Source organism: Apodemus sylvaticus, chromosome 3, assembly GCF_947179515.1.
Source record: "Apodemus sylvaticus chromosome 3, mApoSyl1.1, whole genome shotgun sequence".
NCBI classification, from domain to species: domain Eukaryota; kingdom Metazoa; phylum Chordata; class Mammalia; order Rodentia; family Muridae; genus Apodemus; species Apodemus sylvaticus.
This window is the reverse complement of record NC_067474.1, coordinates 10,606,325-10,632,246: the sequence shown is the minus strand read 5'-3', so window position 1 is coordinate 10,632,246 and position 25,922 is coordinate 10,606,325. Positions and strand designations below refer to the sequence as shown.

Sequence of the window (25,922 nt, the reverse complement as noted above, 5' to 3'; positions counted from 1 at the left end):
TTATGGAGACGTTTTCTCAATTAAGATTTCCTCTGTCTTTAATCTCAACACTTGGGCGACTGAGGCAGGTGGATCTCTGTGAGTCTAAGGTCAGCTGGTCTGCATGGAGAGAGCCTAAGATTTCATCTTCACAGATATGTCTCTGTCAAGTCAACAGTAAAAACTGACTGCACATGGCGCCTGAGTCCTGATTGTACTTTAGGGAAGGTTTTTATTCCATATAATTTGTTGACTCAATGGGTGGCTATCTATTCCAAGTCCAGTTCTGGTACAGTAACTGAATTTCAGTTTTAGAAGAAACAGTTATATTGAAGAAAGAAGGAAGGTTATAGACCATATCTTATCCTCTCCTTGTTTATTCTACTTATTCCTTTCATGAAGACTCAAGATTTGTTCCATGTATCATCAAAATGTTATAACTATCATAAAAGAGCTTAGCCTAGTGCCATACACAGAGGTATCTTCCTCCTATAATTCAGTATTGTCTCTCTAATGAAAAAAGCAAATTAAGATTTATGACATAGCATCTAAACCCCTCAGAATCCCTGCACTAGGTCAATATCTTTTTGTTGATTAGTTATGTTACATGCTCTGAACTATCTCCTTTCAGCTTTCATAATAATATGCTATTGACCCTTAGCTTAGATCACAGTCAACATAAAAAATGTGAAAAAACTGAGAGATTAGGAGGACCACTGATGACCAGATAAACTCAAAAATAAATGTAAGTATCAGGCAAACATCTTAGAAATGTTTGTGGGACTATGGGAATTTTAATCCCTCTACATCTATACAACTAAATTATAAAATAAAATAAAACACAGGAACACACTTTTAAAATAAAATAGAACACAGGAAACTTCTTTACTGAAGCAAAGTCTTTGTGGTTGTTGATAATGAATATGTAAAAGCTGCTTTGAATTCTTTTAGAGCACAAAGCCACAACATTTGTATCCCTAATAGCAATTTGTGTGTTCTGAGGAATGAGTTTGCTGATCAAGTATGTCAAAGAATTAAACAGGTAAGATATTTTTGGTTATACAAAACCACAGATTGGCTTCCAGGCAAAACACTGAGCTCTGACTTTCAAATTCAAGTGCTCTGATAATCACCATAATTGTATTCACTGTTACTCAGTGCCCAAAAGCAAGAATCTTAAAGAATGTAATGGCAGATTATAGATTTCACAGGTGGCTTTCTCAGGAAACTTCTTAAGTAGTTCTTGAAGAAATCCTACTTCCTCTATAAATTTTTCTTGGTAATTGAAGAAATGAACAATATTCTGTACACCTGCTGATACATCACACAGTACCACGAATACATTGTTCTACCAATAGAAACTCATTTGTACCTATATTTGTATGTTTTTAAACCATGGTAATATTTTCAGTCATGTGTTTGCTCTTGATTATAATCCAAATTGATATTGTTGGTGTTACAATTCCAGGCAGGTAGAAGGGAGAATGACTTATATTTGTTCATTCATTCAAGAAAAACTTGTTGAGTGCCTATTATAGCCAGGGTGCTGGTGTGATAAAGATGAACCAGAAGTTGATCTTACCAAAGAAGTGCTAGCATTTTGTTTAAGCTCTCCCCCATAGTTACCGGCAAGAGTCACTATAAAAGGAGCTGTTTGCCCCCTCTGCCCTCCCTTGCTCTTGCCTTCTTGCTCCAGTTCTGTCCTCTCTCCCTTCCAACCCCCTCTCCATTCCCCTCCCCACCTCTCTCCATGTGCTCATGACTGATCTCTACTCCTTTCTCCCCCTGCCCCCCCTCTCTAATATATATATATATATATATATACATATATATATATATATATATATTTCAGCATCTTGTCAAGTCCAGGTGCTTACTAAATCTAGGACAGCTCCAGAAAAGCAGCCTCTAGATGCTCCAATCTTCTCTCATAGACACAGACACTTCTACTGGACCTGTTCCTTCTGATCTATCCACAGACCCCGGACAGAAAGGAAACAGCCAACTCTCCTAAGACTGGACTAACAGTCCTATAACCATTTACCTAGGTTTCCTAGAGACACGATGCCCCAAAGTCAGCAGGAAGTAGCTAAAGATCATGATGGCCCTAATCCTGCTCTGTCATCACCTCTTTCTAATTTTTTTCTTTTTTAATTAAGCCAAAATGAGGGAATGTTAGCATTTTGTCTAAGTTCTACTCCACAGTTATCTGGTGCATGACTCACTATAAAAGGGGCTATCACCCCCTCTACTCTCTCTAGCTCTTGCCTTCTTGCTCCTGCTAGGTCCTATCACCTCTTCCCCTTTCTCTCCTTGTGTTCATGGCCTGCCTCTACTCCTCTACTTCTCCCCTGCCTTTCTCTGTCTCTACTACCCTCTCAACTCCCCTCCCCATGCCCTGCATAGACTCTATTCTATACTATACCATCCTGTGTGGCTGGTCCCTCAGGGGGAAGGGATGCCTCAGCATGGGCTCACAGAGACACCCCTTTTCCCCCACAACTGACTACATCTCTACCAAACATATTCTTCCCGTCCTTTATCTTTTTATAAACACAACAAGAAGAGTAAAACACAATCCTTTATTTTGGAAGATCTTCAGTCTTGTAAGGGAAATGAAGAAATAGAGGGCCAGAGAAAGTAGAAAACTTAATGACATTCCTGCAACTAGTACATGAAAGAGTCTAGATGCAAATGCAAGGAGTATTTCTGTGGGAGGTCTCAATGCTAACTGCTTTCCTCCTTTTTCCTATGTAAGACACCACACAGTCAAATGTCTGTTCCTTTAGCCACTGGCATTTGTTCATAATGCTTGTGTTTGATGTTTGCCATTAGTATAGAGGTCCACTTCTCTAACAGTAGTCCTAGGACCCACATCCTACCCATCACTAATCAACACTGACATCTAAAATGAGCCAAGGTAAAAGAAATGAGCTTTCATTTATCCAGTAAGAAATCCAGGACGTAAGTAAAGTCTTTGTAGCTATGGCTGATGTATATACAAAGCCTGCTCTAATGTCATATGCCTAAGAAATGACAGCAAAGTAGTCTCTACACTTGATAGAATCCTGAGTCACAGAAAGCATAACTATCTTTTTAAAGGTTACTTCATCAAGTCACACATTGTAGCCACCTGCGGCTATAGGAACCAAGGTCACTTGGAAGGAAAGCTGGGGCTGAAATAGAATGGGGTGGGTGTTGGCACCCAAATGAGGGGCTTGGAAACAGAGAGACCAACTGAGGGACACTGTCCTTGATGGAGCTCCACAGGAAACAGGAAAATTTATGTATCCGGCATGGTAAGCAACATACAGCATTAATGTTAGCGCTGTAAATGTCATCTTTTGAAGGCTGCTGTTGCAGGGGTGCAAAAAAGGATACAGGCTAGACTGAATCAGCGTAGGCCCAATGCTAAGACCAGCTAGGCTGTGACAGTGAATCGGGATGGTGAATTTTATTAGGTAATTGTCTGAAGTCTAGAACTACATCAGGAGAGAGGAATAGGGCATAAAATAAAATTTAAAAAAAAGAGTAAAAAACAAAAAACAACAAAAAAACCACCAGATTTTAGAAACGTGAGAGAGAAAGAGAAAGAGAGAAGGAAAATGGATTTCAGAGCTCTTCTAGGGAAAAGGGGAAATTGGGAGGTGTCCTGTTTCCTCTATAGACCTTTCTGGAGATATTCTTAGTACTGATTACAAGTGTTCTTCCCTCGTTGGTGTCTTTGGTGCACCAATGTGTCCACATGTCAAGACCCGAAAAAAACGAGGGTGCCCTAGCGCCCCATACCTTGGAAGGCGACATCCCAATCACTCGTGAGAAATGGTCTTGATGCAACAGCAAGATAATTTTTATTCCAGAGGCTCTGGGGTTCACAGTCGTACACGGTGCAGGGGTAGAGGACTGTGGAACCCTGAGTGCAGAATCAGGACAGCTTTTATAGGTTTACAACAAAGCCAGCCCATCACAAACCACTCATTCCTTAGCATCAAGAGCCTGCATATTTCGAGCCAATTGATTTGTACCACTCCATAGGTTTTAGGCCAATCAGTTTAAATTATCTGAGCATGCACTCTGTGGACCAATTAATTTCCTATTTTCTCAGAGGTCTATAGCTGAACTCCTGGGTGGGGGGTGATGGCATAAGCAGTTTACAGAAGACAGAATCAAGATAAGCCGCTAATTAGCTCATTTCCCATTACCTTGGGGAGGGGGGGCAGGATCATGTACTCAAGGCCCTTTTGCCTAGCTCTTAACAAAGGGCGAGCTCTGGAATGCGACCTTTCACCTACTTTCTAAAGAAAAGCGGAATTTAAGGTGTTTGGGGCTCCATAGAAGGCTGGAGTTAGAGCTTCTTTGGAGTGAGATAGCATTTTAAACTTCTGACTTCTGGGGTCATTTGAGAGTTAGGCACTGGGGATTTTAGGCTGTAATTCTCATCCTTTCACTTGTTTCGTTGTTTGAGTGACTGTTGTTCTATGTTTCATGTTGAAAAGAAAAAATGGTATCTGCTGGTGGTCCATCTCTTGATCCAGTCTCAGTTTTCACAGCAGAGGTTGATTTAAGCTAGGAGTCAAGCACAGCTGGAGAAAAATCTGCTTTTAAAAGGGCCAGCAGCTTCTCAAGTTCTAGGGCAAATAGGCTGATGGTTATTTCTCCTAGAAAAATCTCTGCAATTGTATTTATTGGGTCCAAAGCGCCTTTTTTCTTGAAAATTACAGCTAGGAAAAGAAAAATATTTGTTTGGTTTAAATTTATAAGATTTGTGTAGTCCCTTCATTTTTGTTTCTGATTGGTCTTAAAGGTATAAATATGTCTTGCATGTCTTGGCTATAGAATATTGGCTTATAAGTTATTGGGCATGATTAAAAATTGTAACATTGGTAACAAGAAAGTTAGCTTAAAACTGGTAACTCAGGGTTGGAGTCATTTTAAACAACATGTGGCATGAACTAACCCAGGAAAAACAGGCCTCTAAAGATACTTCTAAATTGGCATATTTTATGTAATTCTTATCCTAGAATTAGATTTATGAGGGATAAGATTTAAAACAATGCCTTTTTAAAGGGGTATTAAAAGTTGCACAGTCATGCATTCATATATAAGATCTGGCAGTCAAATTTGTAAAAGTAATGCTTTTGGTATTGATTTTAAGGAGAAAGATTTGTTAAAAAATTGGGTTTTGCTTTCCACAGTTGTAGTTATGCTCTAATATTGTAAGAGAAACTTAAAAACTATGGCTTAATTGCCAGCGTTCTATTGACTGCCGTTTGCAGTTTGATCATAAGCTCAAGATTTTAACCCATATTTGTAATTAAGAAAAGATCCTGTAAGTGGAAGCTGCTGCTTTGCAGGAGACCTCCATAAATATTTACATTTGAGTTAATGCAAAGCTCAGAGCTGCCTCAGTGAGGCTTGTGTGGCACTGCTTTTGTCTTGCAAACCCTGCCTAGGAGGTTTCTGGCCAGAACAGCAGTATTAACAGATCTATCCAGGTGTTGCTCAAAGTACAGTTCAAACTTGAGATCTATGAAAGGTTAATAAGGCTATGTAGAACTTGTGAAGGCATTAAAATCTGGTCTGCCTACTTGATTCAGAATTATTATGGATTTGGAAGGTTGTTGTTTCTTTTTATTTTCCTTTGCATCCTGATAATTGTAAAGAGTTTACTTCTAGTGAGCTAATTTTAAAGAACCAATGAAGCAACATCATTGGAAGGTTTATCCTCAAGGATTGGCTGATAGCCTTATGTGAGAAATATATTTGTCTCTGCTTCAATACATGAAACTAGGATTTTAAATCTTTCAGTGGATATTATTCATGGAATTTTATTACAGGCCTTTGCTCTTACAATGGCTTTAAAAATTTTGGAGTAGTTGTTGCTCCAGAAAAGATTCAAAGGTAATATATCAATTATATCCTAAACAAATTGGCACTGAAAATTCAAAGAAAAGATAATTTACTAACTCTAATTGATTTTCAAAAGTTGTAAGGAGATATTAATTGGCTAAGACCTCACCTTAAGCTCACCACTGGAAGATTTAAGTTTCTGATGTTCTCAAGGGGGATGCAAATTAACTGGTGAGAGACAAGTAGCTTTGCAGATAGTTATTGGTATTCTGTCTAAACTCTACCCCACACTTACCTGGCCACAGCCAGGTATGCCCTGCTCCATAGACCTGGCCCACTATAAAAGGGGCTACTTGCCCTCCCCTCTCTCTCTCTCATTGCTCTTGCCTCTTGGCACTCTCACCTCTCTGCCCCTTGGGCTCTCCTCTGTGGGGAGCTGCTTTGATGCACCCTAAAGATGGTGCCTGGCTGTGCACCAGGTTCGCTGCTTGACAAATAAACAAGTCCTTATTTGGAAGAGCTTGAGCGCCTAGCCTGCTTCCGCCTTATTGCTACCTATGAGCATCTGCCACATGGCTCATGTAGATTGGCTCACTATAGCATATTTAAGGGGGTTTGGGAAGTGCCTCAGGGGTCAGAGGTCAGAAGTCAGAAGATTGTTCAAGGTTCCTGAATAAACTGCTTAAAGAAGAGTTCATGTGTTGTGTCTTCCCTCGCTGGTCGAGTTAGGCGCAACACTCCTCCCCTTCCCCCTCTCTCCATGTGGTCATGGCCAGCCTCCTCCACTTATCTACTCTCTTCTCTCTCTCTCTCTCTCTCTCTCTCTCTCTCTCTCTCTCTCTCTCTGCCTTTCTCTACCTCCGCTATACCATTAACTCCCATCCTCTGTCCTGAATAAACTCTAGTCTATACCACGTCTGTGTGTGTAGTCCCTCAGGGGGAAGAGGTGCCTGGGCCTGGGCCCGCCTAAGCACCCCCTTCCCCCACACTGCCATGCCACGTTCTCTAAACCCCCATTTTCTCCTCTTTTTAAGCCCCCTTCAATAGTAGAGGAAGCTACTGTAATCAGTTGCTAGTTGTTTATGTTATGTGTTCACAACAATTCCTTGGCAAAAGGAGCATTAAAATGGAGTCACCTTTTTTCATCTCCAAGTAAAGTTTTTAATATCCTGAAAAGTAAACTTTGAGCCTTGATCAGAAAGTCATTGTCTTGGCTCCTTATTTCTCTCGAAGGAAGTTGAGGAAAGTTTCTGCAAAAATACTTCCAATGCACTCCTTCTTTGCAAACTATATTTTCTCTCACTATGCCAGTGCTGTTTGGTTTAATAATTGTAAACAGCTGCAAAGAGGGAGAAAAATGTGAGCAGCATGTCAAGATCGTATGTCTAGACTTGAATCCACAGCTGCATTTGAAGATTAGCTTAGATTACCAGGCACTTCCCTTTTTCAAATCTCACACCAGGGGAAGCAAACATATCTTACAAAGCCTTTGGCAGGAAAATGAAAAGCCAATTTTCTTTTTTATCTACTAAAAGGTATCTTCAGCCGGAGCATCAGTTCGTGGCTGTTTAAGGCTGCTATGCTGGTTTCTTGTTAGTATCTCAGGTTCAGAAGCTTGGCTTTATTGTTGTTTCATTTCTGGAGGTCAGAAGTCTGGGCATGGAAAATCTGGAGTCTCTGCTCAGGGTGTCTCTGGGCTGAAATCAATGTATCAGGGACTCCTCTGGAGTCCAGACTGCACTATTTTCACCAGTTTTGGTAAAATGTACTTCTTGAGGTTGTAGAAATGAGGTCCTATATTCTTTTTGGTAGACAAGGATCAATCTCAACAACTATTAGTCACCAGATGGCCATGCCTAGTGTTTAGTTTCTTCCAGACAGAAATGAGCCTGTCTGATGTCCTCTCCTATACCAGGTGGAGCCTTTTTGAAGGGCTCACCTGACTGGGTCAGGGTCACTTGAATACTCTTCCTACTTTATAATCAACTGATTTAGGAATGCAGTTATACATACAAAGTTCTTTTACAGAAATGTCTAGATTACTTTCTATGGGTTACCTAGGAGGGAATGTGGACATACTTAAAACAAGACTCCTGGGGACAATCCCGGTATCCTCTTTTCTACACTTATGAGTAAGAGATTTTGTAATCATCTGGTCATGCAGGTAACCACTTGAGAGGTGAAAACAGGAGGACTGCCTATTAGAGGGAAGCTGCAACTATATGTAGAAAGGCTGTGTTTGGGGGTGAGCAGAGGAGCAGAAAGAGAGGGTAAAAGGAGGGGAGGAAGAAGATGAAAGAGAGAGGGGGAGGGGAGAGAGGAGAGAGGAAAGGGGAGAGATAAATTGATCTTGATTCTACAACCAGACACGTTTCTTATAAAGTTGAGACCATATAATGAGCTCTACCATCCAATTTTTCCCTTGCAAGTTTTCCAGTTGATAAAAACCATCTAGTTGAATGTCTGAATTTATAAACGTCCAACAATTACAGGGTTCTCAAGTTCCTACAGCCCATCTGCATGACTTTCAGTGCACTTGTGAGTGCTGGAGAATGTATCTGTTCAGTACAGCACAGCATTATAAAATTGGGGTGAGGAGGACCTATACTCCAGGTAATAATGCCAACCCACACCTGGATGGAGCCTTCCTCATGGGGTGTGTAGCTTTCCAGGGTGGGATCTCAAGACTCAGTATGGCTGTCAATGATATCTGACTGACCACCTGATACCTTTGAGCTTATGCTCCAGTGTGAAAATGTGGCCAAGTCTTGGGCCAACAGGACAATTTCCTGAACTGGCCTATCCTATCCTGCCTCTGATGAAGAGTCTGGAAACAGAGATATCATTTGTTTCCCTTCAGCAAGGATGTGCCATTTGTATAGGAGACACTTTGGGGCCTCGCATGAAAGTACTTCTCTTCCTTCACCGCACAAAGAACTGGTAAGGAACTGCAGACAGTACAAAGAAAATTATAATTTTGCTCACCTGCAAACTGTTCCTCTTCCATCATAATTTGATTTAAGCCATGGTTATGGTCTTAATTAACAATTTAATTGGCTAGTGCTTTCTCAATCCAGTTCTCTGGGGGCATGGTTTTCCGTTTAACTTTCTTGTTTCAATTCTTCAGCAAAACAATAAAATTTAATTAGGAAAGCAAGCAGCTTTGTAATAGCAGTTCTATGTCTAATTAGCTATGTGTTGACCATAGTTCTCAGATTCCATTCAATATTGTATGCACATTTTACATTTGATCATGTTTCAGATAAGGCATTGTGAATTTACAGCCTAAGCATGCCAGTGAATCACATTTTACTTTCCCTAAGAGTCTTGGTTATAGCCAGAGAAACCAGGAAAATTAACTTAGAGCTGTGGTAGAGGAGAATGAGAGAGAAAAGGCAGGACGTAGGTAGTTACAGTATTACAAGTCTGTTTTCCATTGCTGGGATAAATCAACATCAGCTTGGCTCTTTCAAACAAAGCCCACTTATCGCACAGTCCTGCAGATAGGTGGGCGAGGCCCAGCTGGCTGGATTTTCTTCAGGATCTCAAGGGGCTAAAATCAAAACATCCAAGAAAGGACTAGGGTACACTCTCATTTGGACTTCACTGCCCTGTGGTCAGTCCTGTAGGGCTGATGTTTCCATTTCACTGTTCAGTTGGGGAGCCTCATATTCCAGAGACCACTGTCATTCTGGGTCTGTGACTCCCAAGAATGGCTCTGAGCATTGCAGTTGGTGAACATTCCTCTTCCTCTGTGTACAGCTGGATAAAAACTCTTTGCTTCTGAAGATTCCTTTGATTTGCTCAGGGCTACCCCAGGTAGTCTCCCTCTGTTCTATACTGTAACATCACCAAGGGGATACTATTCCCATCCTATTCACAGGGAAGCTATTCTGCAGGGCAGGAGCAGAAGGGTAGAGAGATCTGGACCATATTAGAATCCTGTCAATTACATCTTACTCTGGGAGAAAGGGACAATACTCTTCTTGCCCGCTCTTTCTCTTTGTTGCCTAGAGTGCTGCACAAGTGCAAGGTGTTTGCAGTGACCCTGATTCTGTCCTATGAGCTCCACAGGGTGGAAGATGATACAGTCAATTATTTTTTCCCTACAGACTACTTTCTCTAGTTGGCTGAAATTTCTGCTCTCCACAGTAGGAAAGGATCACTTGGTAAAATAATTCAAATAATTTAAGGTAGGAGGATGCCTCTAGGGAGAAAGTTATCTAAGTTTAATACCTCAAATTCTAGTTCAGGAAAACTACCTCACTTGAGAAAGGAAAGGAAGATATGTAGAGACTCAACAGAGCATCCTGGCATGCTGTCTTTAGAAGGTTCTGTTTGCATAGCTTTCCTAGGGCCAGCATCTGGGAACGTAGATTTTCAGAGGACTTCTAGCATTGCCACAGATAAGAGCAACTCAGTGTGCCAATGCTTTTTGTGTAAATAATATGGTTCATGCCAAATATCTGGCTTTCCTCTGGAAATCTGGAATTTTGCTATGTATCAGGAAAAGCATGACATAATCAGGTCCCCATAAGAACTAGAGAACAGTCTCTTGTGAGCCTCCTTGCAGCCACCATTGTATATGTGTTGTCACAGCCCATTGCTGTGGGAATTAGGCATGTGTGATGTCACTAAGAAGGACCCTGGGAAGCTGTGCTTGGATTCCCCTGGGTTATCTCATGCACCATTCTCCTCTGCCAACTCTGCTTCCTATCTTTTCACAGTGTACATCACAGCTGTGAGCAGGTTTTCACAACGAGTCACATGAGGCCTCATGAAGATCACTGAGTCCCTGAGACCATTCCTTGCTGCTGTTCTTCCACCCTTCTTTTAGTTGTCTTCTAAGCTTCTGTAGCAAGAAGACATCTTCTCCCAAGCTGACCGCTTTCCTTAAGGACTAATGAATGCAATTTTTATAAATGTTTTACTGTAACTGTCCCATACAAGTTTCCTCTGAGACTGGAGAATTCCATCCTGCAGGAAAGGGTTTGAAGCCAGAAGGTAAACTGCTCAAAATAGGAAGTCCCAGAGATTGACCAGGTTCATCAGGCCATTCCCTCTAAGAGTAAGCATAAATGCCTCTGAGGGTCAGTCTCAGTAAGCCAGGCTGCGAAGAAGCCTCTGAGAGAAGCCGAGCTGCCTGGAAGAAGCAGAAGCCTGCCAAGAGGCCTCTAGTAGTTTCAGAGCAGTTGGGTCATGTGGGAAGGACACACTTCAACCTGTTGAGCTGCCTGCAGGCTGTGCAGTGTGCTCCAGGTTCCCAGCATTTTTTTGTGAACTATTACTCATTCTGGGGTGGGTGTTGGTGATATAGCTGTCTTTGAGTCATTTCTGCTTCTTTAACTGATCCCTCACCCAGACTCCTATAAAGTAACCTCAACAAAACCTTGGCTCACCAAGTTGGATCTGTGCTTCTGTCTACCATAGGTTCCCTATACCTTGGCTGAGTAGATGTACGTACATGTTACATCTCCCCAGGATAAGTCTTGTCACACAACAACCATCCATGTAAAAGTCATAGAATACACATGTGGCCATCATCTGTGCCAGTGGCTTTCTGGGATTCAATATATCTTGTGAAGCAATTGTATCATGTTTGTTAATGGCAAGTGAGCATCACATGTATAAATGTGCAATCTAATTCACATTTCTGTTCTTTCCATGTTAGAGATTGATCCAAGTGTACTTCTGTGCTAGGAGAGCCACCCTTGACTTAGCTCCCCAGTCATCAATTTTTTTATTATATAATTTAAGGCCTATCATATAAATGGACTTACACCATGGAGACAGCCCTTTTTCTTCCCAGTATTTGATTCAGATTAGCTGTTTCCTCAAATAGGAGTCAGGGTGATCTCTCTCCCTGTGCTGTATTTAAACTTGATGGGGTAGAGATGGAAAGGCCTACTTGAATTTTCTTTCTGCCTTTGCAGTGCTTAGCTCCCTGGTGGGATGTTTGGGAAGTGTCTAGTTATTAGAGCCAGAAGAACATTGTGAGGGAGAGAGTCCTGGCCTGCTGAGGGCTAATGTCAGCACTACAGGGAAGGCCCCTCAAGAGCGGGAGAGTTGGGAGACATCTGGCAAGTTTTTCTGGGGTTGGGTAAAACAACCATTATTTGCAGGAAGCCAAGAGATAGCATTACTTAAATTGGGGTCAGAAAGGAAGGGGCGGGGAAGAGATCAGTGACCTCCTAATTCAAAGACCCATCAGCAAATAAGTGCAATATTTACAAGGAAAAGCCAAGCCAGCCATGAAAGATCAAAGGCCTAGTAATGACAAACAAGGTGTCCTCCCTCCCACATCATCCACGCCAGCACCCCAGGGGACTGCGTGTCTGTCACCTAAGGAAAACACTACTATTGCATGTTAAAGATGAATAAGGCCCTCTGGCCATCTGCATTGCCATCTTTTAGAATGAAGCCTCAAATAACACATGTTTCATGGACTGGCCTATCTCAGTCCCACAGAGGAGAGTTAACAACCACCGCTCTCATCTTAAGTTCTTAGCTGAAGCCAATAACTTAGTAGGGAAAGAATAGTGAGAGATTCTCACTCCAAATCCATACAACCATCGGAGTGGGAGTGAGCAGCACTCTCAGTCTTTGTGGAGGAAGTCCTCAAAATACAGCAGCATTAAGGACTGACTGCTTGGTTTGTTCCCCAGGAGAGTTCCATTTAAAAGTTTGAATCCTAACAAGAAGGGAGGCATGCTATAGGAAGATTTTCAAAAGGAAAAGTGGAGATCTGAAACCTGACAATTAAATTCACAACCCAAAGAAAACATTTACCATTTCTAGAATATTCCAGATGCTCACTGGGAACAACAGTACTCAAAATGCATTCATTCTACCTGGCAGATAGCTAGTCAGTGAACTCCTATATAAATGGTGTGTGTAATAATTTATGTCTTGATAGAATTCCACTTTCCTTTAAATGCTCCTCCACTGTCTCTTCACCTGCTTCCTCTGTCTAATTATTCTCATTATTCAATCCCAGTTTCAACCCCAATCAGCCAACACACCATAAGCTTGACCACAGGACAGTGCAAGCTCTGTTACCTGAACTTGGTGGTATATGTTCTTTAGAGCAAGGGCTTCCTCTTCAGATTTGGGAATGAGTCTTATCACTTTATCACTGCAAAAGAGGGGGAAAGGTAGGAGTTATTATTTAAGAGTAAAGTTAAACATCTTTTTTCCTTTTTTTTTTTTTTTTTGAGAAACAAGAAGAGTTTATTTAGCATATTGCCAATGGTATAACAGCCATGGCCAGAACAAGAAATATCTTCTCTCTTTTTTAACCTTTAAAGACATTTCCTGTGCTTTAAAAAGCAGTACAGCTTTTCACTGACCTGTAGATATTTAAGGCAGTTATTGGTATCCACTGATGGCTTGCAGCCTCTTTCTTGGTCTGAATTACTGTCAGTATTTCATCAGGGTTGGGAGATATAAGCTCACATATTATATTGCTGCTTTATCTTTAGAATGGATGGCAGTTTCCAAGATGAGGTAAGGTTAATGTGGAAGGCATCAACCCTCAGGGTGATGGATTTTAGCTCTGTGTGTTCACTTCCAATCCTTTAGCTTTGCCTTTCCAATGATCTCATCACACCTCCCTCAGGTCTATGAATGAAAAGCCTTCTTGGCTTGCTGACAATCACTTAGCGTGTTTTGAGCAGCCTTACTCCAAGGCAGCTTTGTGCTTTGGTTTTCTCAAAACCATCCTAAATGACCTTGCAGCATCAATGTCACGGAATCCATAAGAAAGAAAGCGTCCAGAAACACTGTCAAGTCAGTATAAAACAATGCTAAATATCCCCGTGGGACTTAAGCTTGAGCTGTAGCTTTCCTCTCTGCTTCAGATGCCTCTGACCTATGCTTTTCCAGATTCATCAGACCCTGGCCTCTCCCACCTGACCCAATGCAGATCTTGGCAGCAATAGGCAGCTCAGCTGGGTGCTAGGGCTTTTCTGATGGATGGATCACCTGACAGCTTGCTGAGAAACAGCTCCATCTGGGGCCCTGTCAGCTCCTCCAGCATGCAGAGGAAGCAATCTGGAGCTGTTTTACAGCCACAAGGAGTTTTTTTTTAAGATGGATAATTCAACCTGGCAACTGGTTCTTCTTTTGAGAGTACATGACATTACCCCTGGGATTATTTAACTCTGCAAATGGTAGCTGAAACCCAACATTGCCATTCTTACAGCAGAATGCTCCTTTATCCTAGCCTTTATAAATTCTCAGACACGGCTTTGGAGATGTGTTTATTGTTACTTGTTCATCAAAGAACTGAGAGCAAAGGATGCTACCCAGGGAAGACAACAGAAGGCGGCACTTTCTCTTGTAAACCAGTAAGATACGAGATGAATAATCAGCAACTCAGATGCAACCAGAGCTTTCCCTAGCAGGGAATACTCATGGCCCCACATGCCCTCATTTGTCTCACCAAACAAAAAGCTCATTCTTTCTGAATCTGATAGGCAGGATTTTTCTGAAGCAGGAGCCATAATTTGGGACCAAAAACACAGAGGCTCTAGGTTTTGAGTTTAGAGAAAAACACAGCTGGGTATAACTATCTTAGAAGATGACTTGAAGGATTTTCCGTTGTGTGTGTGCTTTGTGTGTGTGTGTGTGTGTGTGTGTGTGTGTTGGGGGGGGGTCGGCTACGGCTACTTGCTGTACACCTTTGACCACAATGCTTAAACACTTAGAGCCAATCATTTCTAGTCCTTTAACCAGGACAAACACCAATGTCTTACTGCTTAATAATTTTTTGAAAATTATTTCATAAAAATTCCTTTATGTGCCAGGCCAAGAATATGCCAGGGAGTCATTTTTGATTATTTATTCCTACTCCCAGTGAGTTATGTCTGGGAAAGGCCTTGCCTTTGGGAGTATAGAACACCTGCTATCATTACCACTATAGAAAGATGGCTTCTTGTCTTTTAATTTGAGCTGATTATTTGCTCTTTTCTCAGGCTGCTCTTCAGCAATGCATCAATTCATCCTGTCATTTCCAACAACAGACACTTGGGGACATTGGGACACTTTATAATGACTTCAGAGAAAATCCTGTAGAGGTTTTCTTTTGCTATTGATTTAAGCCACATGTTCACTTTTTCAATATTCCAGAAGATACAGTCTAACTTAGTATAGTAAAGGATTTCCTTGGCTGTCTTTTATAAGGTATCAGCATAAGTGACTGTGATGAGTTTTGGGTGCCCTTCCAGACTCAGTCTCCTCCTCAAAGTCCTGCTCAGACACTCACGTCCTCTGTGTGAGGACCCAGTGGTCAGGTTGAGGATTACTTCCCACTGTGGCAGGGCTGGGAGGTGCAGCTAAATGGAGTGTCTGCCTCAGTCAGGGGAATGGAGGCCCTGGCAATGGATGGTGGTTTTCTCTTGGGAACAGTCAACTAATGGTGTTGTTCTGCCTCCTTTTCCACATGTGCCTGCTTACCCTTCTGCTATTCTGCCATGAACGGAACAGCAAAAAGTCCTTGCCAGACTCTGACCCTGTGTTACCCACTGACCTTGTACTTTTAAGCCTTCAAAACTATGAGCTAAATATATCTCTTTGGTTGAGAAATTGCATTGTTCCTGGGGATTCTGGTTAATCTGGGAATGGGCATATATTATAAATTGACCTAATCAGGCAGAAAGTTAGGATTAACAGGACTGGGAGAGAGTCATTTTCTTGTTGAAAGTAACAAGGAAAATGTGTCACCCTGATTGTGACTACCAACCTGCAATCATGAAGGCAGAAGCCTGGGGCGAGGCAGCTTCCTGTCTTTCTCACTGCAGTGTGGGTGACTACATGTAGGCTCAAAGAGAACCTGGGTCTGCAAAGGTCTAGTTGACCTACCAACTTTTAAGTCTGTGGTTTTTTTTCTATATGTTATAATATGCAACATAAATTTCCTTATGGTGTAGGCTGAGTTGAGTCTGATTTTCTCCCCTCCTAACCAAACACATCTTGGTCAATGACAATATTTTTACTTTGTTTATCTTTAGAGAGATGACAAAAGCCAGCAAATCAATTTTCACAGGTGAGATTATACATCCTTGATTTCTTGCCTATGTACTCCTCTCTAAAACATACCTTTAAATTGGGTGGCAACTTAAATTGTGTGTGCTTCCAGAAGGAATGATTTGGGGTGTCCCAGTGCTAAGATTCATTTCATAGTCACATGGAGAACAAAATGATTTCACATATTTGGCAAAATGTCTGAAATCTTTTATCTCACAGAAAAGTTAACATTAGCATGGCCACTAACTCAAAAATTCTCATCCCTAAGTATTAAAAAAATCCAATCTGTTGGGTAATTCCATGCAGAAAAACTGCCGTTCCCTCACATGGTTATGCTATGGTGTATTTGGCTCTGTGAGCTGCATTTCCTTTGTTGAGAGACTGTTCTTGATGTACATAAAAAATTTCATTTAAAGCAGTAAATAAGGAACAACACAGTTGGGCAGGTTCGGGGCACTAAATGGATGCTCTCTCTTTTGCTTATGGTTTATAGTTCCGATATAAAGTACTCAGTGCGTGAGAAATCACCCTGTGGCAGTCTGCTTAGGACATGAAGATTTAGAATTTGCTTCTAGATTAAAGTTAGGCAGAAGTGATGACTATGTTTTTTTGCAGTCATTTTAACAACACAGAGAAAGAAACGCACAGTCTCCGAAAGACTCACGGATATACTTTATTACAGACATTTTCTCAAATGGTTACATGTCTACCATGGTATCTTATCTGTAATAAATGGTCAATAAACATTTGCTGAATGAAATAGAAAGTTGACTTTTTGTAAGCCACATCATCTTTTCAATGCCTTGAATTTGCTTCCCATCAAAAGCTTTGAAAGAATTTCCTTTGCTCTTATTGGCATACAATGGAGGAAAAAGGCATAGATGTAATCCTGCCATTAAATTAAATTAAGATACTGTCTTCATTATGTCTTTGAGAGTTGCTGAAGGTTATGTCAAATCAGGTTATTGTTCTTTCTTTCAGTCTTTTTTGGAGCATTTAAAAATGAGACACAACCAGAGAAAAACATTACCAAGATAGAGAACAAGCCATTTATCCTAACTGTCCTTACAGCAATTATCCCATTCAAGAGAGGAAAGAGGGAATTATAAAGGAAGGATTTCCAAAGTATGTATTTTAATTGTTTGTTTATGGCATCATACTCCATGTTACTATTGTATATGATTTATATATATATATGTGTGTGTGTGTGTGTATGTGTATTTGTGTGTATATCCATATGTATGTGTATTCACTTGTGTGTACTTACATATGTATGTTCACAGGTGTGTGTGCTTTAGATCTTTCAATATGGTAAGTAGTTGACAGAATAAGGGAAATCCTAAAAAGCCGCAAATTCTGAGTTCAGTTAGCCATAAAGCTAGTGATTAGTCTGACTGGTTGGTATCTTGACAGTTTCTGATGCTTTAGATGAGATGATAAGGACTCACACTAGAGACTCCCACATAAAGCCTAAGGTTAATAACTTTGGTTAAAAGATGGCTAGAAAATATGCTCCATGAAAGCAAACACTATGAACTTGGCAGTGAAGAGATAGGCGAGTGTCCTGTTTAGCATTTCTATTGCTGCCAATGAAACACGATGGCTAAAAGCAAGTTATGGAGAAAAGGGTTTATTTGGCTTACATTTCCACACTGTAGTTCATCACTAAAGGAAATCAGGGCTGGAACTCAAACAGGGCAATGACCTGGAGGCAGGAGCTGATGCAGAAGCTATGAAAGTGTGCTGCTTACTGGCTTGCTTCACATGGCTTTCTCAACCTGCCTGTGTTCCAAATTCAGGACTAAGAGCCCAGGGGAAACCCCAACCAACAATGGGCTGGGTTCTCCCACATCTTTAACTAATGAAGAAAATGACCAATAGAAGGATCATATGGAGGCATTTTCTCATTTGAGGTTCCCTCCTTTCAGATTCTAGCTTGTGTTAAAGTGACATAAAACAAGTCAGCACAGTAAAATGAAGAATTTAAGACCACAAGCTAGTCCTGTAGTAAGGCTAAGAATGAAATCCAAACTAGTGGTTCAAACCTCTCCAACCTAAGCATCTGTGTGAAGGTATTCTTTTGAATGGAGGTTCCTTGTGGTCCATTCCTATGCTCCCTTTGGAGACATTCATTAGTAGGCTTCAAAGTGATGCCTAGTAATGACTTATACATGAGAGATTATAAGCAGTGATTTCAGTTAAAAGAAATTTCTTCACCTAAGCTGGAAGATTACTAAGCTGGCAATTTACTTGTTCACATGCAAGCTCCAGGACTAAGTCCTATTCCTGCTGTGCTTCCAGCTATGGTATAATTTCTCCTGATTTCTGGATTCCTCCATTTAGTGGTATTAGGATCAAAGTAGTGCTTTGGTCATGCTGGAAAAAATACTAAGCACAATCATCAGCTTTTGTAAGCCACATCATCTTTTCTTTAAGAATGTCTTCTCTGGACCATGTATGTAACTTGCTTTTGATTTTTTTTTTTTTTAAAACAGGGTCTCACAGAGAACTTTGGATGTGGACTTTTGAGCAAAGCTGGAACAGTTAGGCTTTTTGGACTTTTGGGGGGACTTTGGGGTAGACTCCTGTCATTTCCTATTTGGAGATGTATTTTTACCTTGGGGGGACCCAGAGTAGCATGCCACAATTTAGATCTTCAATGTCTCCCTGAAGCACCAGGTGTTAAATCATAACCTCTGCCTTGGCACTATTTGGAAGTGATGATGTTAAGATATAAAACATAGAAGGTGATCTTCAGTCTTTCAGGGTCATCATGTCTTTGAAGGGATAGAGAAATACTAGACCACAGATCTTTGTCCTTTTCTTGTCCTAGCTCTGAGGTGAGCAGTATTGCTTTCACGGTGGTGCTCTGCCTTGTCTCTGGATTCAAAGCATCAGGGTCAAAACTTTAGTTGAAACAAACACTTTTCTTTATCAGTTGAATATGTCAAATATTTTCTTACAGTAGGAGGAAGATGATTAACACTGAATGGAAAAACCTATACTAATGTGTACCCCTGAGTGAGGTGTTGGCATTAGAATAATTTATACTTAAGGATACACTTTCTCTCATCTATCAACATTTCTAGCTCTTGAAGTCAAGTCTTACGATAGTGAAACCAGAGAGATGTGTTAAACAAGATGATGAATTTGGTGCTCATTTCATGCAAGGAACAAAGTTCTGGCAGAGCTCTGTATATAGTTTGATTGTACATTTTAGATTTCAAGTAAAGGAAGAGATGGGCTTGGGTGGGCTGTGAGTTATCACAGTGTGAGCTGGAAGATGAAGGCAGTTTTCCTGATAGAAAGTAAGTCTGACTTGGTAGAATGGTCTCACAGTAGAGTTCACCTTTGCCAACCCAGTGACATAGTATACGGTATAATAAATGAATGCTGTGTCTCTTGCTCTAAGATTGTGTTAGTCTAGCTTTTCATCACTGTAACAGGCACCTGAGAAAAACAATTTAAAACAGGTGAGATGTGTGTGGCTCAGGTTTCATCAATTTTAGTCTGTGGTTGCCTAGATCCATCACTTTGAACCTGGGGCAAGGTAGGGGAGGCAGAGGACTGTGTCCTTCAAGAATCCTGCCAAGTAACCTACCCTCTAACTGCCACAGTTCTACTCCATATTAATTTATACAAGTTAATTAAGCTAGCAACTTATAGGGAGGAGAATTTATTTTGGCCCATGATTTCAGAGTTTTAAATTCATGTTTTTGTGTTGATCCGCCTCAGCCAGCAAGGCTAAGCCTTCTCAAAGCAAAGGAAATGCCAAGGATCTGAACAGGGTGATCAGGGGACTTGAGGCTTTTGAGGTCAAGCATAATATAAACAAAGTACTTCTCATTTCCTTTATTAAACTAAGTAAAACCTGAAGTGATGCTTACATTTACCTTAAGCAAATACAAGTACAGAGAGGAAATATACCTCATGCTGTGTCTTATCATCTTAGTTCATGTGAAAGATCCAAGGAAATTCCTCCCAGGCCATCACCTTCCCTGAAAAAATAATGTGTACATGCCAGGACATTTCCTTCATGCCTGTGACATCCCTTTCATGTCACTTATAACATTGTATGCATTTCTTTCTAGAAGGACACCTTAGGGGAAGAATATTCTGCACTCTGCTCCAATTTTAGTTTAGAGTAAGCTTAATTTCTTACACAGGCTCCTACATTCTTTCTTGCTCCATTGTCACAGTTGGCTTGTGATAAGACAGGACACTGGGGCAAGCAGACACAGGAAGAGTCTGCCTTCTCTGAGGCAGCCAGGAACCAGCAGGGCACAACAGGAAGGATCCAGGACAGGATATATTCTTTAAAAGACATGACAGTGAACTACTTTCTCAATCCAGGCCCAATCTCCAAAACTCTCCATTACTTCATTAATCTTTAATCCATCAATGAAGTAAACTATTGATTGTCCAGAACCCTCACCATCTAAACTACTCTAGAAATGCCCTTACGGAAACACAGGAGTGCTTTAATCTTTTAGGTATCTTCCAATATCATCAATATTGACACTAAGTATTAACCATTACAAATCTAACTCATGTCAGTGTGACATCCTACAGTTCTTAAGCTGTATTTAATCTCAAAGTAAACCAACGAGAAGGCCATAGGCAAATGTAGGTTGACTACCCTGCACATAACAAATGACACCATGTTCCCCTCTAAGGTCTTAACAAATCTAACACTACTGCAAAGTCCAATCCCAAAGTTTCCCATTGAAATTGAAGATAAAACCTTAGCTGTACGCCCTTATAAATCAAGAAATAAAAGGGCAGAGCCAATGAGAGAGCTCAGTGAGTGAAGGCATTCATTACATAAGCCTGGAAACCTGAGCTTGGTTCCTGGAACTCAGGTGGAAGTGGAGTCAACTCTACGGAGTTGTCTTCTGACCTCCATCTATGTGCCATTATATGTGCATTCCCCAGGCCACATGCTTACAGTACATAATCTGGGATTGCATATTGTATACACATTTTATTTTATTTATTTTATTTTATTTTATTTTGTTTTTTTGGATTTGTTTTTTTCGAGACAGGGTTTCTCTGTATAGCTCTGGCTGCCCTGGAACTCACTCTGTAGACCAGGCTGGCCTAAAGAAATCTGCCTGCCTCTGCCTCCCAGAGTGCTGGGATTATAGGCGTGAGCCACCACTGCCCAGCTTACATTCTATTTCAAAGGGAACAAATATGAGAATACCAATCTCCAGAGAATCATACCAAAGCAAGACTAAAATCCAGAGGGATAAGCTTTAAACACTGTAGATCCTTGCCTGGCATCTGGGGCACATGTGAGTTTCCAAGTGTTTGGGAACCCCTTCATACCATTGTCTTCCTGGTTCTAGACCACACATCTTCTTTCCTGGAGCACCCCTGTTGCCTTCTACAACTTTCCATATTCCTGATATTAGTGACTTTACTCGGAATAGCTTCCTGTATGATCCTATTAGGAGCACCCCATGGGAATTCTGATTCTTGTTACCAGGCCTTCCAGGTTATCCTTTGGAATCTGGATAAAAGCCCATTAAAAGCCCCAGTTCTTACACGCTGCAGGTCTGTAAAACCAGTGCCATATGACTGATGGCATTGTTTCCTGCAGGCTTGAGGAGTACAAAGAGCCCCTCCCACCATGGTTGCCATAGGCTCTGAATGTCTGGGTGGTTAAAGTTGGGAATACACTTCATGCAATTATCCATTGCAAACAGGGGATTCCAGCAGCCCTCTCATCAAGAGAAGGTCTTCGGATCCCTGATGTGTCCTGAGAGCATGTCACCCATTGCTGCAGTGATCAATCCTTGGCTTCTTGTCATGCTGTCAATCTCTTCATCAACCATGACTTCCTTGCCCTCATCTTGGAGCCTGCTCCTTTTCTGGCCAAGAAATCTCTCCAATCTACTTTTTGCTCACTATTCTCACTATAAATCCTGCTAAGAGCATCTAGCAGGAACAGTCACAATGATGACTCCTCTCCTGGCCTCTGTGTTAAACTTTTCATCACGGTGAGTATACCCGAGGGAAAAAACTTAAATTAAGGAAGATTTGTTTTGAATTGTCATGGTTTCAGAGGTCTCTGTCCATGGTTGGATGGATCTACTGCTTTAGCCCTGAAGTAAGGCAGAAAATCAAGGCACTGGGAACGTATACCCAAACTGTTTATCTTGTGGTGGCCAGAAAGCAGAGAAATGTATAAGGAATCTGAGCCTCAAAATACCACTCAGGAACTCTTCTGCAGTGACTCAGTTCTTCTATCAGGGCCCTCCCCTTCTATCACTTCATAACAATGTGTTCAAACTATGAGTATCTAGATCAAACAATTCATTAGATCAGAGTTCTCATGAACTAGTTGCTTCTAGAATCACCCTCACAAACACATCTAGAAACAGATTTTATTAGAACCTCTAAGGCATTTCCTGACACAATTAAGATAAGATTTACTATTACACAAAGATTGAGATAAAATCATATTTTAAATAATGTGATAATTTGTCAAATAATAATGTCTTGGAAAGGATGGAATAGATTTCATTTTTATCTCAAGTTTACTGGTGATATTAAGCTAAACATAATGGGTCAGACATCTATTCTTATACTTCTTTTGGGGAGAAATTGAGAGACTACATCTTTAGCTGAACAGACTGGTTTCCAGTTCTGTAGAACTCCAAAAAATAAATTTTTCTGGGAGTGCTGCAGAGTTCTCAGAACTAGAAATTTGGTGGGAGGAAAATATTTCTGATGAAGATAAGAAAGGGCCTCTTGGGGGATATAAGATACTTGTTCTTTTAGCAGGTGTCTAATACCATATTTTCTGCGTGCTGAGGACAAAGTCAGTCTTTTTCTTATAATCATCTAGCTTACATATCCAGAGAGATCAGAGAGTACATATACAAACTAACACAGTTTCAGAGGTCCACGAGAGCTATGGATGTGAGGTTATATATATGGTTAACATGGATGGATACAGGGTGCTCTTTCAGAGTGGGAGGCCAAGGAATGGTCTTCTGAGTCATGTTTTGAATTAAAACGTGGATAGTAAAGAACCAGTTGGCAAGGTATGAGGACAGAGTGTTCTAAGTTGAGAAAGGTTAATTACAGATTATGTATGTGAGCATACTGAGTCTCTATCCGAGGATAGCAAGAGAGTCCCTGTCTACATCTGGGAAGTGGTGTTGAGAGTGAGGCAGTAGACATCAAATGGTAGAATTCTGGAGTGTCTTATGGCTTAACATCTATATTCAGTGCCAGGCATCTCCTAGAGCATTCTAATCTGGAAATTGTATGTGGTTCCCAATTGTAAAGGTTCATTCGAGGTACTGCGTAGAGAATGAAGCATAGAGAAACAGAAGAGAAGGAGGTAAGTGGGGTGGTTAGTTTGAATACTGCTGCAGGCTAGAAGTGGATTTCCTGAAGAAACGGAGGGAGTGAGATCAAGGGGGTGTTTTTAGTGAAGCTGGCATGATTTACTGGTGAATTAAGAGAATGAAAGGAATTTTAGGAAGACAGGGATCCCATGGGCCTTCTGCTTTGACTGACCAAGATGGAGGAAATGGAACCTGCTTTGTCTGAAGGCCTTGGGCTCTTTTTCCTTCTTGGAAGAGTTAACTTTGCAGTGCTGTCAGATTTTACATGGTGATTTTGAGGATTCACTTGGATATGTGAATTTATGACTTCATCAGAAGTTATAACTGGAGAAATCCAATTTAGTAATCACCAACATAGCTAGTGCTAAAGCCATGATACTCATTTCATTATATGTCTATGTGCTATTACACAGACTAGAAAATAGATGAAATCCAGCAATTCTATTCTACTGTTTTAGAAATTGTATATCTGTGCTGGTGAGGATGTGGGGCAAGAGGAATATTCCTTCATTGCTGGAAGGAATGCAAACTTGTACAGCCACTGTGGAAATCAATATGGAGATACCTCAGAAAATTGGAAATCTACCTCAAGACCCAGTTATACCATTCCTGAGTATATACCTAAGTGTTGCTCCTTCTTACCACAAGGATACTTGCTCAACTATGATCATAGAAGTGTAAGTCATACCAGCCAGAAACTGGAAACAACCTTAACTGAAGAATAAAGAAAATGTGGTACATTTATGCAATGGAGTATTACTGAGCTGTCAAAAAATAATATAAATTGAAATTTGCAGACAAATAGATGGAACTATTTTAAGAAATTCTGAGTAAGGTAACTCAGACTCAGAAAGACAAACAGTATATGCTCACTTATAAGTGGATATTAACTATTAAGTAAAGGATAGTTATGCTACAATCCACAGACCCAGAGAGGCTAACTAATAAGGAGGGCTCAAGGGGTGCCAATAGGGATGATGTGAAATACATGGGAGATGGGAACAGGAAAGGCCAGGTGGGGTTGGATACTGGGGGAAGAAATGAGGGAGAGGGAGAGGGAGAATGGGGAGGGACAACTGAAACTGGGGGCAATTGGGAGGGTGATGTGGAAATTTAGTGCTGGAAACTCTCTGGAATTTATGAGGGTGACCTAGGCCTCAAGGACTCCAAATACTGTGACATATGAAGCCTGAATGGGCCATCTTCTATAACACTAACCGAGCCACACAACCTTTGATCCATAGTTTGTCCTGCTCGAAAGATGTGGTTGGATAATGGTGGCACAGAACTTGTGGGAGTGGTCAACAATTGATTGGCCCTACTTGAGGCCCATGTCTTGAGAGGGAGTCCATTTCTGATACTACCTGGATGGCTAGGATCCAGAGGCTGGATAGACCAAAGACCTAAGATAGAACCAATCACAAATGACAAGCAAGCAAGCAAGCAAGCAAGCAAGCAAATAAACAAAAACAATAAAAAAGGAGTCAATGAAATGATTCCTAATGATATACTTCTATACACATAGATCAGTGCCCAGCCCAACCATCAGGGAGAGGCTTCATCCAGAAACTGAAGGAAGCAGATGTAGAGACTCACAGGTGGAGCCTGTGGAATCCTGGGGAAGACGGGGAGAAAGGATTGTAGGAGTAAGAGGGGTCAAAAATTCTGTAAGAAAACACACAGAATCAGTTAAGCAGGGCTCACAGGAGCTCACAGAGACTGATGTGACAATGCACGGGACTGTCTAGATCTTCTCAATATATCTAATGCGTGTGTAGCTGGTGTTCTTGTGGGATGCTGAACAGTGGGAGTGGGGGTGTATCTGACTCTTGTCTGTTCTTGGGATCCTTTTCCTTCTACTGGGTTGGCTTGTCCAGTCTTGCTATGAAGACTTGTGCCTAATCTTACTGTACCTTGTTATACCATGTTGGGTTGATATCCCTGGGAGGCTGCTCTTTTCTGAAGGGAAGTGGAGATGAGGGGGGCACTGGGAGGAGTAGAGGGAGGAAAAATCTATTGTATTGTATAAGAGAAGATAAAAAAGAAATTGCATGTCAGTTATTCTTTATATTTAAAAATTAATATTTAATTATTTTGTTATGTGTATGTGTCTTTATATGCACACACACACACACACACACACACACACACACACACACACACACATACTGTTTTAGCTTTCCCAAAGATTCTTGTAATTTTATTAAGAAAGTTTCACATGACATTTTGCTGTTTTTCTTGCCATCTCAGACATGGAATGAAACCAAGCAGCTACAGAGAGCAGTTGGAAAGCTTTGTGGGAAGCCGCTGGTCAGGATTTGAAGGGAACCCTTTGTTAACTGCAAAACAGAGTTCACAGAGATGGCTCTTTGTTATCTGTGGAACTGGAAAAAATAAACCATGGCTTCTTCTTAGACTTACCCAGTTTGCCACGTACTTTGGGAGATTTCTTTTTCAATGGGTTGCATTTTGTTTGGGGGGGCTCTCTATCTGTCTGTCTGTCTACACATGCACACACAGAGAGACACACACAGACACATACACACACATATATGACAAATCCTTTCAGCTTTTTAGTTGACTATGTTTGCATCTTGGATGTACTACCAACACAGAGAGTGCAGTCATTATTTTTCAGATAGAGATAATAATAACATAAAATCTTAATAGTTATGGATTTTTGTATTTTCTCTGGGTATAAAA

General features: G+C 41.0%; 1 protein-coding gene across 1 annotated transcript in view; it reads right to left on the bottom strand.

Moving 5' to 3' along the window:
• Positions 1–25,922, bottom strand: part of Cpa6 (carboxypeptidase A6) — a 367,765-nt gene that overhangs the window by 230,160 nt on the left and 111,683 nt on the right. The window contains exon 2 of the mRNA XM_052175957.1: positions 12,889–12,964. Within this exon, the coding sequence (XP_052031917.1) occupies positions 12,889–12,964 (76 nt within the window). The remainder of the gene's footprint in view (positions 1–12,888; positions 12,965–25,922) is intronic.